At 57.8% G+C, this 13,530-nt stretch overlaps 1 protein-coding gene across 1 annotated transcript; it reads left to right on the forward strand.

Moving 5' to 3' along the window:
* The first annotated feature begins 4,213 nt into the window (after positions 1-4,213).
* RABAC1 (Rab acceptor 1) lies at positions 4,214-6,775 on the forward strand. Its single transcript, XM_058675162.1, has 5 exons — positions 4,214-4,353; positions 5,352-5,564; positions 5,647-5,744; positions 6,413-6,514; positions 6,589-6,775. The coding sequence occupies exons 1-5, from the start codon at positions 4,298-4,300 to the stop codon at positions 6,675-6,677; spliced, it is 558 nt and encodes a 185-aa protein (XP_058531145.1). The 5' UTR covers positions 4,214-4,297; the 3' UTR covers positions 6,678-6,775.
* Positions 6,776-13,530: the final 6,755 nt, after the last annotated feature.

A 13,530-nucleotide genomic window follows, 5' to 3' on the forward strand; every position in this document is an offset into this window, starting at 1 on the left:
ACTCCAAGGCCAAGGCACATGCGATTACCTGCTAATCAGTAGTACATTCCTACCACATTTCTATTTCTACAACTTGCCCATTATTCAATGAGAAAATAGTTTACAAGGGAAAAAATATAAATCTAAAAGCAAAAATTACAAATATTAAATCCCTCTACAACTATAGACCCTGCAACCCCATAAACAATAAAACAATAATCAAAAGCACTTTTCTTTAATAAAAGCATCCTTGATTCCTCTAGCTAAAAATTATAAAAGCGGCTAAAACAGCTACATTTTCTATGCTCCAAAAAATTGCAAAAATAGCTAGCCTATAAAATAACAATAACTACACTTCTTGCCATAGCAATTTCAGCTCTCACTTCCATCACTTGCATTCCCGTGGGTCCACTGGGTGCTACCTGACTGGCCAGGCCCTGGAAAGGAGGCAGATCCGCCTCACCTGTGACCTCCTGTCTTCCTGCTGCCTCCTGGCCTTGAACCAGTCATTATTTTAGAGCAGGGCACTCGTGCAGTGCTCCCAACATCTAACCCCACACATGCCCCACCCCTACGGCATGCCTCTGCACTACCCAGGCTGCGGAATGAAGCTGATTCTGGTGGGTGACCAGAAGGGACAGTCGCCACCCTCGCAACAGGAGGCCACCCCGGGTTGTCCCAGGTCGGCCACAGGAGGGGCTACTGGGCTTGTGTCTACCTTGTGGCTGCGGGGCTGCTCTCTGGCTCCACCTGCTGGCTCCATAGCGGTAGTGCGGCTGCCCTCTGGCTTTGCCTGCTGGCTCCATAGCGGTAGTGTGACTGCCCTCTGGCTCCCCCTGCTGGCCATATAGCGGTAGTGTGGCTCCCCCTGCTGGCCATATAGCGGTAGTGTGGCTCCCCCTGCTGGCTCCTCCTGCTGGCTCCATTGCTATGCACACCCGTGCTGCTCCCTCCTGCACCCCCACCTGCCCCAGGGACATCTAAAGTGGAACAGGAACCACGATACAAAACCCAGATGCCCAAGGATGACAGAAGCCCTTCCTCTGTATTCGAATTTTTCAAAAATCATTTATTTCTATTGGAAAGGAAGGTTTACAGAGAGAAGGAGACGGAGTAAATTTTTAAAACGATTTATTTATTGGAGTCCTGCATGATAGCTGAATTGGTTAAATCCTCACCTTGCAAGCTCCAGGATGCTATGTGGGCACCAGTTCATGTCCCAGCTGCTCCACTTCCCATCCAGCTCCTTGCTTGTGGCCTGGGAGAGCAATGGACTATGGTCCAAAGCCTTGGGGTCCTGCGCCTGTGTGGGAGACCTGAAAGAAGCTCTTGGCTCCTGGCTTCGGACTGGCTCAGTTCTGGCTGTTGTGGCTACTTGGGGAGTGAGCCAGCAGACAGAAGATATTTCTTTCCTTCTCTCTATAAAATTTAATCTGCCTTTCCAATAAAATATAAGCCCACTTCTACCCACTGGTTCACTCCAAAATGGCCATAACCCTGGGTGTGTCAGAAGCCAGGAGCCTAGGGCACAAGCAGGCAGCTGGATTGGAAGTGGAGCAGTTGGGACACAAACCGGTGCCCATAGGGAAGCCAGCCCTGTAGATGACTGTTAACTCTCTACATCACAGAACAGGCTCCTGTACTTAATAAACAGACACAGGGGTCTTCCAACTGCTGCTCCACTCCCCAAAGGCCCACAGCAGCCATGGCTGGGCCAGGCTAAAGCCAGGAGCATCATCAGGATCTGCAATGGCGGCAGAGACCCGCACACACACTGCCACCACTCAGGGAGCGCAGTGGCAGGAAGCCGGAAGGGCAGCTGAGCAGCTACGGCTTTACCCAGTGACATGGTGGGTGTGCTGCAGCTACTGCCCACCAGCTCCCTGTCCATCGCCCTACAGCCAGCTCAGGCAGGTACTGCCCCCCCCCAAACCCCAACACTACCCTTAAACACTTCCCACCAGCCTCAAGGTAAAACCAAAATGGGATGTGTGTGTGTGTGGAGGGGTGAACCAGTGGATGGAAATTCTCTATCTCCCCACTTTTCCACTGCAAACAAAGAAATAAATTACATAAAAAGGAAATTCCCGGGCCCAGCACGGTGGTTTAGCGGCTACAGTCCTCACCTTAAACGCTCCGGGATCCCATATGGGCACCGGTTCTAATCCCGGCAGCTCCACTTCCCATCCAGCTCCCTGCTTGTGGCCTGGGAAAGCAGTCAAGGACGGCCCAAAGCTTTGAGAACCTGCTCCCGTGTGGGAGACCCGGAAGAGCTCCTGGTTCCTGGTTTCGGATCGGCGCAGTACCAGCCATTGTGGTCACTTGGGGAGTGAATCATTGGACGGAAGATCTTCCTCTCTCTCTCCTTCCCTCTTTCTTATATCTGACTTTGCAATAAAAATCAATAAATCTAAAAAAAAAAAAAGGAAATTCCTTCCCCTTTCCACAGCTCCACCCTACGTCTTAGCCCCGCATGCTGGCCCCCACACATGTCCAAGGCCCTGCCCCCTGCACCCTCTTTAACACTCCCACTCCTTGAGTGTCCCCCCTGAGGTTCACTCCAGGGCGAGGCCATGAGCGAGGTTGACCCCTCCAGCCCCTGTGGAAATCCCATGTCTTGGACCCAGCTCTGCCTTAGAGGTGCCGCAGCCCCTCTAGCCACGGTCAAGTTTGAGGTTCCATTTGCACGACCTTAATGTCTCAGATGTGCCACTTACCGAGTGAGCAGTGAGCGGCTCCAACGTGCGTGCTGTGTGCTGTGTGGCTGGGTCATCCAGGGCCGAGGAGAAGGTCCCCACTGCCAGATGGAGTCCACACTGCAGGCTCAGGGAGGGGACCAGGTCCACACAGCCCAGCCAGCTCCGGGGCTCCGCAGCATGAGCCGTCACTGCCTGTGACACCGGTTCCAGGCCTGGCAGCTCTATGGATCCAGCTCCCCAGTAAGGAGCATGGGGGAGACCACGGAACACAGCTCAGGTAGTTAGGTTCATGCCATCCCCATGGGGACCCTGATGGAGTTCCTGGCTTCTGGCTTCAGTCTGCTGTTTGGCCTGGTCATTGCAGCCACCCGAGAAGTGAACCAGTGGGTGGAAGATATCTCTCTCTCTGTAGTTGTTTCAAATAAATCTTTTTAAAAACATGTTTATTTTAAAAATAAGAAAACAAGCAAAAATGTTTACTTTTATCGGAAAGGTAAATTTACAGAGAGAAAAAGAGACACAGAAAGATCTTCCATCTGTTGGCTCACTCCCCACATGGCTGCAATGGCTGGAGTTGAGCCTGTCTGAAGCCAAGAGCCAGGAGCCTCCTCTGGGTCTTCCATGTGGGTGCAGGCCTTGGGTCGTCCTTTACTGCTTTCCCAGGCCACAAGCAGGGGGCTGGATGGGAAGTGGAGCGCCCGGAACACAAACTGGCACCCATGTAGGACCCCAGGGCCTACAAAGTGAGGATTTAGCCACTGAACCACTGTGCCAGGGGGCCTGCCCCTCTGCCACACCCCCCACCCCACCTCTGCCCTGGTCATGACACGTGCGTCCTGCGTTGGAGTGTCTGGTTGGGTTCTGGCTCTGGCTCCAACTCCCTGACGATGCGCAGCCTGGGATGCAGCATTTGAGGCTCAGGTAATGGGGTTCCCCACGCCCACGTGGGAGACCTGGGTTGAGTGGGTGGCATTTGAGTGTGTGCATGCGTGTGTGTGCGTGCATGTCTGCTCTGAGACAAATGTAAAATATTAAAATCCATAGGCCTCCCCTCCCCACCTCCTTCTGTCCGACCCAAAGCCTTGTTGTTCCCATTGTTAGACCCCTCCTGCTTGGGCTCAGGAGGACGAGGTGGGGGCGGCCTCCTCCCCAGAATAACTGATGCACAGAAATGTTCAGCAACCCTTGTGCTCGACCTGCAGCCCAGGGACCAGCAGCCTCCTCTAGGGAACTTGTTAGAAATGCAAATTTAATTGCCTACAGTCTAGACCGGCTGAGTCAAAACATCTGGGACCGAAGCCCAGTGTTTAATCAAATCCTCCAGGGTGGCTCCGTACCCTCTCACTGTACTCCCGACAGCCCTCTTCGGAGACTACAACTCCCACCATGCCAGAGGCGCGGGTCCCCGGAAGGAACTACACCTCCCAAGATGCTGCACGCGGTCCCGCCATGCTGGCCGCGCCCTGCGCTGGGTGGCCGGCTGGACTACAATTCCCACAGTGCCGTGCGCGCAGCGCTCCGCCCCCCGCGGGCCACGTCGCTCGGCCGGGTGAGGCCTGGCTCGGGCGGGGTCGGGACCCGGGGCTGCGGACGGCGCCGCGACCCTCCCCAGCGCCGACATGGCGGCCCAGAAGGAGCCGCAGAAGGATGCCGAGGCGGAAGGGCTGAGCGCCACGTGAGCGAGCCGGCTGTAACCCGGGGAGGAGGTGTGGGGGGACCCGGCCCGGCTCCCCGTGCTCCCTCGGGCTGCAGGGGGTCGCTCCGCCTCCCGCCCCCCGACGGCTCCTGGAGTGACCCGGGACCCCGGAGTAGACTCCTGCAGTGCCCTCCTCCCCGTCCTCCTCCTCCCCGTCCTCCTCCTCCCCGTCCTCCTCCTCCCCGTCCTCCTCCTCCCCCTCCTCCTCCTCCCCCTCCTCCTCCTCCCCGTCCTCCTCCTCCCCGTCCTCCTCCTCCTCCCCGTCCTCCTCCTCCCCCTCCTCCTCCTCCCCCTCCTCCTCCTCCCCCTCCTCCTCCTCCCCCGTCCTCCTCCCCCGTCCTCCTCCCCGTCCTCCTCCTCCTCCTCCTCCCCCTCCTCCTCCTCCCCCTCCTCCTCCTCCCCCGTCCTCCTCCCCCGTCCTCCTCCCCCCCCCGTCCTCCTCCTCCCCCGTCCTCCTCCTCCCCCGTCCTCCTCCTCCCCCGTCCTCCTCCTCCCCCGTCCTCCTCCCCCTCCTCCTCCTCCCCCTCCTCCTCCCCCTCCTCCTCCTCCCCGGTCCTCCTCTTCCTCCTCCCCTAAGTGCTCCCCATCCTCCCAGTCCTCTTCTCCCTCCCTCTCTGTATCCTCCTCCTCTCCTTCCCCCTCCTTTCCCCGTCCTCCTTCCTCCCCCATCTTCCTTCCCTTCCTCTCCCTCTCCGTCCTCCCCTCCCTCCTCCTTCTCCTCTTCCTCCTCCTCCTCTGCCCTCTCCCATTTCTCCCTCCCCCCCCCCCCGTCCCTGTTTCCCTGCTAGCCCTTCCTGTCCTCCTCCCTTCTCCCTCCTCCCTCCCTTCCCCCCCTCCTCCCTTCTCCCTCCTCCCTCCCTTCCCTCCCTCCTCCCCCACTTCTTCTCCTCCTCCCCTCCCCTTCCTCTCTCCTCTCTTTTGGGGGAACCTGGGGTGCTGACCCCCTCGGCCTGCACTGACCCAGCCCCACCTTCCAGGACCCTGCTGCCCAAGCTGATTTCGGCTGGCGCGGGCCGGGAGTGGCTTGAGCGGCGCCGTGCTACCATCCGGCCCTGGGGCGCCTTCGTGGCCCAGCACCGCTTCTCGCGGCCCCGCAACCTGGGCGAGCTGTGCCAACGCCTGGTCCGCAACGTGGAGTACTTCCAGAGCAACTACATGTTCGTGTTCCTGGGCCTCATCCTCTACTGCGTGTGAGTTCCTGCTCCCTGCGGGGCACCCCTCTGGAGCCGCAGGGCCACTGTGACCGCCGCCCCACCCCGTGTCCTCCCCCAGGGTGACGTCCCCCATGCTGCTGGTGGCCCTGGCTGTCTTCTTCGGCGCCTGCTACATCCTCTACCTGCGCACGCTGCAGTCCAAGCTCGTACTCTTTGGTAACAAAACTGGGGGTTCTGGGAAGGCTCTGCAGAATGTCCAGATTCCCTCCAAGCCTGCGTTCCCCCAGGCCCTGCTCCCCAAAGCAGGAGCAGCGGCGGGGCAGCTCACCCCCAACTGGCTCCCCAACCTCTGCTGCACCTGCAGTGGACAGCAGGTGGCACCCTGACGCAGCCCTGGTCCTGCCCAGCCTCCGCCTCTCCGGGAGGGACCTGGAAGGCCTTTGGGGTTGCTCAGAGAGAGGGAAGCTGAGGCCACTGCCTCTTGGGGTTCCCAGCTACTACCAGGGGCACTGGGAAGTCAGTGCCCAGGGTGGAGGGAGAGAAAAGGCAGCAGGGGAAATAACAGATATGGCGGGAGTCCTCCAGGGCCTGCAGGGCAGTGGGCTGCGGTGGAGGGGCATGGAAAGGTCCCTGAGGAAGCCCCGATGCGGCTCAGCTCCCCTGGTTTGCGGTCAGTGGATCATGCAGGCTGGGGTAGGAGTGCCCTCCTGGCCGATCCTGAAGCTGTGGGCTGAGGAACGCAAGGACAGGGGACAGGTGGACAGGGGGACGACATGGGGACTTGGAGGAGCTCGGAACTGGTGATGCCAGGTTGTTCGAGGGTGGCTTGCTCCACTAGGAGACAATTCAGAGTGGGACTGACTGCGCATGTCCCCTCTCCTCAGGCCGAGAGGTGACCCCGGCCCATCAGTACGCCCTGGCCGGAGGCGTGTCCTTCCCTTTCTTCTGGCTGGCAGGGGCGGGCTCGGCCGTCTTCTGGGTCCTGGGTGAGTACGGGGCTGGCTGAGAGAGGGGCGGTGGGGAGGGGACATGGCCCTGAATCACCTGCCTTCCCCTGCAGGAGCCACCCTGGTGGTCATCGGCTCCCATGCTGCCTTCCACAAGATCGAGTCCATGGACGGGGAGGAGCTGCAGATGGAGCCCGTGTGAGCTGGCCTCCCGGGCCAGGTGTCCCCACCCCTGCTGCCTGTCACAAGCTTGGGGAGGGCTTGCTCTTAGAAATAAAGCTGTTCCATTGTTATCTGGCAGTACAGGTCACGCAGGTTTCCTGTGGGTCTCTGGGAGATGCTGGGAGACCAGAACGCGAGCTGGGAAGGGCGACAACGAGCAGGATGGGCCAGGGAGGGTGACAGCGCACGAGCAGGACACACGCATGGACACTGCAGGGCGGGGGCGAAGGGGTGGATTGTCATTCGGTGACCGAGCTGAGGCGGCCCAGCACCGGGGTTGGGACGGCCTGCGGTACACAGCTCTGTCCAGCTGCCCACAGGTGGGATGTGGGCTGTGCGTGGACACGAGACACAGTCAACACAGACAGGACCCCCATAATGAGCCATGACGAGGCATGTGACACGTGAACCAAGGGAGCCAGGCCGGAGACTCGGCTGGGCATGTAAGCACCAGGTGACCCGCAGCAGACTGCCTGGGAGGGGGAGCGCGGGCGCTCGCCCAGCGGGAGTGTGGTCTCACACAGTCCAGACAGCAGGAGCCACTCCTGAAATCCAGACTTCCGGGCACTGTCCAGGGCCAGCCGGGCTGCAGGTAGGCGCCAAGACCAGCCCCCAGCCCCTGGGTTCAGTCCTCTGCCTGGGGAGAGTTCTGGGGGGAGTGGCTAATGAAGGAGGGTGGGCTGAGCACAGTGGCACAGTGTGTACAACCACAGCTTGTTCCATATGAGCCCCAGTTTGAATGCCAGCTGCTCTGCTTCCCACCCAGCTCCCTGCCGATGCGCCTAGAAAAGCAGTGGAGGGTACCCAGTCCTTGGGCACCTACATGGGAGACCCCATAGGATTTCAGGTTTGTGGCTTCAGCCTGACGCAGCCCAGGTGTTGCGGCTGTTTGGGGAGGGAAGGAGGATACCTCTGCCACCTCCCACTGCCCCCCCCCATCGCTTTGTCTTTCAAATAAATCTTTTTTTTTTTTAAGATTTATTTTATTTTTATTACAAAGTCAGATATACTGAGAGGAGGAGAGACAGAGAGGAAGTGGAGCTGCCGGGATTAGAACCAGCGGCCATATGGGATCAAGGCGAGGACCCCAGCCACTAGGCCACGCTGCTGAGCCCTCAAATAAATCTTTAAAAAAAGACTGTGGAGGTGGCCAGGGAGGGCCTTCCTGAGGTGACCCTAGGTCGAGTGGGGGCTGTAGATGCTAAAGGCTGAGGGGAGAGGTTGGGGGGCAGGTGCACCGGGGCAGGGGAGATGGCAGAGACCCAATTCACTGTCCACTGCCCCCTGAAGACCACCAGCTGGAAACTGACTGACAGGATGCGTGCCTGGTCAGCAAGGCACTTCCTGATGGACCCTGGGCCACTGCAGAATCGGGGAAGGCAGAACTGGAGGCTCTTGAAGGAAGTGACTTGACCATGAGCCCTAAGAGATGTGGAGCCAACCGCAGGTAGAAGCTCCCAAGCAGAGGGACCCCAGGGATTCCCATAGTGTGGGCTCCAGCTGCTACAACCTCTGGCCTGTGTCCGCCAGTACTCCCTGACCGTGTCCGTCCAGGGCCTACAGTGCCCAACATTTTGCTGGGATTCCTGCCACGGGGAAAGATGTTAAAAGCAAGTGCGTCGGCCCTCAGGTCGGATCCACTCTGCCACAGGGGCCACAGGGCAGTGCTGTGGCTGGGGGCTTGAGCGGGGGGCGCAGGGCTCAGCCCTGGGAGGGAAGGCTGGGCCCAGATGAGGGCTCTGGCCTGCAGATGATGCAAAGCTGTGACTAGGGTTCAAGCAGGCAGAGGGACAGGGTCCTTCATGAATGTAAGAAAGGTGTCTCTGGGCCTGACGTGGTGTCCTAGCGGCTAAAGTCCTTGCCTTGAACGCACTGGGATCCCAAATGGGCACCGGTTCTAATCCCAGCAGCGCCACTTCCCATCCAGCTCCCTGCTTATGGCCTGGGAAAGCAGTCAAGGACGGCCCAAAGCTTGGGGACCCTGCACCTGCATGGGAGACCTGGAGGAAGTCCCTGGCCCCTGGCTTCGGATTGGCACAGCACCGGCCGTTGCGGCTCACTTGGGGAGTGAATCATCGGATGGAAGATCTTCCTCTCTGTGTCTCCTCCCATCTAACTTTGCAATGAAAATAAAATCTTAAAAAAAAAAAGAAGAAAGGTGTCTGGGTGATGTGTGGCTGTGAAGCCAGTGAGGATGAGAAGGTATTCTCACCTGTAGATTACTGCAAGAAGGGGCGGCCAGGGGCCAGCATAGTGGCTCAGTCGGCTAATCCTCCACCTGCCAGCATCGCATATGGGTGCTGGCTTGTGTCCCTGATGTGCCACGCCCCACCTAGCTCCCTGCTTGTGGCCCCACAAAACAACAGACGATGACCCAAGTCCTTGGGACCCTGCACCCATGTGGGAGACCTGGAAGAAGCTCCTGGCTTCAGCTCAGCTCAGCTCTGGCCCTTGTGGCCATTGGAGAGTGAACCAGTGGATGGAAGATTTTCTAATTCTGACTTTCCAAGTGAAATAAATACATTTAAAGAAGGAGGATGAAGGGCCTGGAGCAGTAGCCTAGTGGCTAAATCCTCGCCTTGATTCCACCACATGGGTGTTGGCTCGTATCTCAACTGTTCCACTTCCTTTCCAGCTCCCTGCCTGTGGCCTGGGAAAGCAGTGGAGGATGGCCCAAAGCCTTGGGATCCTGCATCCGTGTGGGAGACCCAGAAGAAACCGCTGGTTTTGGATTGGCTCACGTTAGGCCATTGCGGCCACTTGGGGAGTGAACCAGTGGATGGAAGATCTTTCTCTGTATCTTCTTCTCCCTGTATATCTGCCTTTCCAATAAAAATAAATAAGTATAAAAACAAAAAGTAGGGAGGCAACGGGGTAGCCTAGTGGTTAAAGTCTTTGCCTTGCATGCGCTGGGATCCTATATGGGCGCTGGTTCGGCTGCTCCACCTCCCATCCAGCTCCCTGCTTGTGGCTGGGAAGGCAGTAAAGGACGACCCAAAGCCTTGGGACCCTGCACCCGCGTGGGAGACCTGGAGGAGGTTCCTGGCTCCTGGCTTTGGATTGGCTCAGCTCCAGCTGTTGTGGCCACATGTGGAGTGAATCAGTGGGTGGAGGTCTTTCCTTCTTTCTCTACAATCTGACATTCCAATAAAAATTTAAAAAAAAATGCAGAAAGAGGGAGAGTCTGGATGGGCACTCAGCCGAGCGCAAATTCCACCATCCACCAGCAGAGGGCGCAAGAGTGCTTCCTCCAGGCTTGAAGGAAGCTCCCAGTGGTTGGAGGGGCTGCTGGGCAGGGCAGGGGGCTTCTGAGGCTGAGCAGGTCACCTGAGGCACGTGAAGATCAGGGTCCCCTGCAGGTCCCTCTGCAGGAGCAGAGGGGTCATGTCTGCTGGTCCCAAAGCCAGTTCTCAAGCATCTGTGAAGGTGGCCACCACATCCAGAGGTCCCATGAGGGCCCAGCTCTGAGGCCATCAAGGCTGTGGTCAGCAGGCTGTTGCTACCACAGGGCGAGGCGGAGACTCAGGGTAGAGGCATAATCTGACCACAGGTCTCTAGACCCGGTTTTGAGATGCTAAGACGAGAACAGAGGCTTCCAGAGGAAGTGGTCAGGGCTGGGTCTCTTTCCACCAAATGACCAGGTTGGTTGGTTTGGAGTGACAGACACTGAGGCTTGGTGCCTCAGTGGAGGGGGAGGGTCAGAGACCAAAGCCTGGGTGCCAGCCTGGGTCCTGTCTGATGCAGCATGTGGGAGGGGGACCCGTTTTCTGATTCGGAGTAGGATGAATTGGGGCTCTGTCATCAACTTGGTTAGGACAGGGACTCCTGAGATCTGAGTATTGGGGTGGGAGAGTTCAGAGGAGATACTAGGAGACCAAGGCCCCATTTTGGGTAAGAAGGAAGGGTGCCCTTGGTTGGAGGTGGCCAGGTAGAAATGGGGGGCGCCAGCTGGGGGTGACAGGCTGGGACTGTGCTGCTGTTAGGGCCAACAGAGATGGGGAGGCAGGAAGTGACAGTATCTGGGGGGGGGGTCCTGCCTGGAGGTTGGAACAGTAGCCCAGGGTCAGAGACGTGGGGGTGGGGGATCCCTTCTAGAATCCAACAGGTTAGGCCATAACTCAGAGCCCTACTCAGATCCCGGCTGCTCTACTTCCCATCCAGCTCCCTGCTTGTGGCCTGGGAAAGCTGTGGAGGATGGTCCCTAGCCTTGGGAAGCCTGCACCCACATGGGAGACCCAGAAGAGGTTCTTAGCACCTGGCTTTGGATCAGCTCAGCTCCGGCTGTTGCAGGAAGTAAACCAGCAGATGGAAGGTCTTTGTGTCCTCTTCTCTCAGTAATTCTGAGTTTCAAGTAAAAAATAAGTAATTTTTTTTAAAGTTGAGGTGCCAGACTGAGGGTTTTATAAGCAGCAGAAATTGGCACCCTGAAATTGGTGGCCTGGCTATCTCTCTCTCTCTTTTTTAAAGATTTATTTATTTTTATTGGTAAGTCAGATATACAGAGAGGATGAGAGACAAAGATCTTCCATCTGATGATTCACTCCCCAAGCGGCTGTAATGGCCAGAGCTGAGCCAATCCGAAGCCAGGGGTCTGGAGCCTCTTCCAGGTTTCCCACGCGGGTGCAGGGTCCCAAGCCTTTCCCAGGGTCCTCGACTACTTTCCCAGGCCACAAGCAGGGAGCTGGATGGGAAGTGGGGCAGCCAGGATTAGAACTGGCTTCCATATGGGATTCCGGCGCATTCAAAGCGAGGACTTTACCCATTAGGCTACAGTGCCAGGCCTGGCCTGGTCATCTCTTTTGGGGTGTCAAAGACCACTAGACAATTGCCAGCAATGTTACAGATCCCAGAGTCCCAGGATTTTGCCACCTCCCTGGGTATTAGGACATGAGGCCTGGGCTCTGGTTTGGGGTGAGCGACTCATATGGATTGCCTGCCTCACTGCGGGGGTGGTCACAGGCCAGAGGCCAGAAGAGTCATTTGGGGTGCTGGCTGCTGGTGTCTGGCTTGGAAGACACAGGGTCAGGACACAGCCATCATGATTGATGTATCAGAGGCAAAATTCTATGTGCATAGACAGCGACCGGGGCCCTCGTGTCTGGTTTGGGACTTGCAGCAGGGGGAGTTCGTGTTGGAGTAGAGTGGGAGACTGAGGTGGGTCTGTCTTCTTACTTATGTACTTACATTTGAAAGGCAGAGAGAGATGGGAGAAAGATTCACTCATCCACTCATTCACTCTCCAGATGGCCACAACACAACATAGGGTCCCACGGAAGCTGGGAACTCAAGCTGCTCTCCCACGTGGGTGGCAGGGGCCCCAGGCCTGGGCCAGGCACAGACTGAGCCCTTAGGAGTCCCAGTGGCTTATAATCATGGGGCCACACGCTCACCCCCACTCATCTCTGATGTTGGGGCATGAGAACAGGCCCCCAGGACCCAACTCGAGGCCTTGGGCTGGGGAGGCTGTGTGGTTCGCAGTAACAGAACATGGTCACAGGGGTTGTGGTCCAGTGCAGAGTGAGGTGAGGTGAACACAGGGACCCTGCGGTCCTCGTGTGGGGTGGCAGTCTGGGAGTCATCAGGGTCATCAGGGTCTTTTAGGGGTGATGGATTAGGGTCCTGGTAACAGTGTGAAGAGACTAATGTGACGCACATGTTATCTTGTAGATGATAGCGGATGGGGTGCCCAGAAGGTGGGGTGTCTCAGAGACCAGGTTCTGGGCATGTACCCGGGATGATAGACTAGGGGCTCAGCTGTCTGGTTTGGGGAGTCACAAGGCTTGGTTGGAAGCAACACCTGTGGCGTTGAGGAGACCAGCTGTGATTCTTGCTTTGGGAGCCTGAGATGATGTGGCTGGGGCCCCAGAGGGACTAGTTTCACATGACAGGGATTAGGGGCCCAGGGTCCAGTCCAAGGTATGACTTTAGGAGTCTAGCTGTGGTGTGTGTGGCCTCGTAGGAGGCAGGTGTCTGAGACTAGGGGTGCTGGGATGTGGTGGGAGTGTTGAGCTAAGAGTCACTCTAATTTGGGGTATTTGGAGCAGTTTGGGGTGCGGGGCCTGTGATGTTGGGCTTGTACGTGTGGTTGAGTCTGGGATTGTCAGTCCTGGAGCGCCACCTGCCCACCCCAGATGTGGGGTACCTGAGTGAAGTAGGAACTCTGGGTGACAGTGGCTTGGGGCTATGGAACCTCACTTGGTGGCTGCTAAGGCTGGGTGTCTGGGACTTGGGGGGTGAGAAGAGTGGGACCTCAGGCCTAGGAGCCACTCGGAGGTGCAGGGGGTGGCACAAGTCTGTGACAGGACCGCCACCTTAGAGGCTGGGGGCATCCCCACACCAGTGTGGTGGCCACGATGACACCCCATCTGGGGTCAGCTGAGGCCAACTCTGCAATGGAGCTAACAGGCTCCCACAGGCCAAAGCCTCACTCAGAGGCAGAGGGTAAGGGTTGGGGGACGTGCCTCGCTTGCAGGTGATTGAAACTGGAGGCCTAGGGCTGACTTTGAAGGGATGCTGATGGGGTGCTTCATGTGCAGTACTTAACTGGGTGTTGGGGAACACGGGTTCCTGACCCTGGCTGCAGTGCCATCCATGCTGGGTTAGCAAAGACGGCCAGGCCTAGAGGTGGTACTTGCCAAGTCTGGGGTGGGAGAGTTTGGAGACCCAGATTTTAAGTTTAGGTTACTTGGGGCCCAGCGGCGTGGCCTAGCGGCTAAAGTCTTCGCCTTGAAAGCCCCGGGATCCCATATGGGCGCCGGTTCTAATCCTGGCAGCTCCACTTCCCATCCAGCTCCCTGCTTGTGGCCTGGGAAAGCAGTCGAGGACGGCCCAAT

Source organism: Ochotona princeps, chromosome 16 (assembly GCF_030435755.1).
Source record: "Ochotona princeps isolate mOchPri1 chromosome 16, mOchPri1.hap1, whole genome shotgun sequence".
NCBI classification, from domain to species: domain Eukaryota; kingdom Metazoa; phylum Chordata; class Mammalia; order Lagomorpha; family Ochotonidae; genus Ochotona; species Ochotona princeps.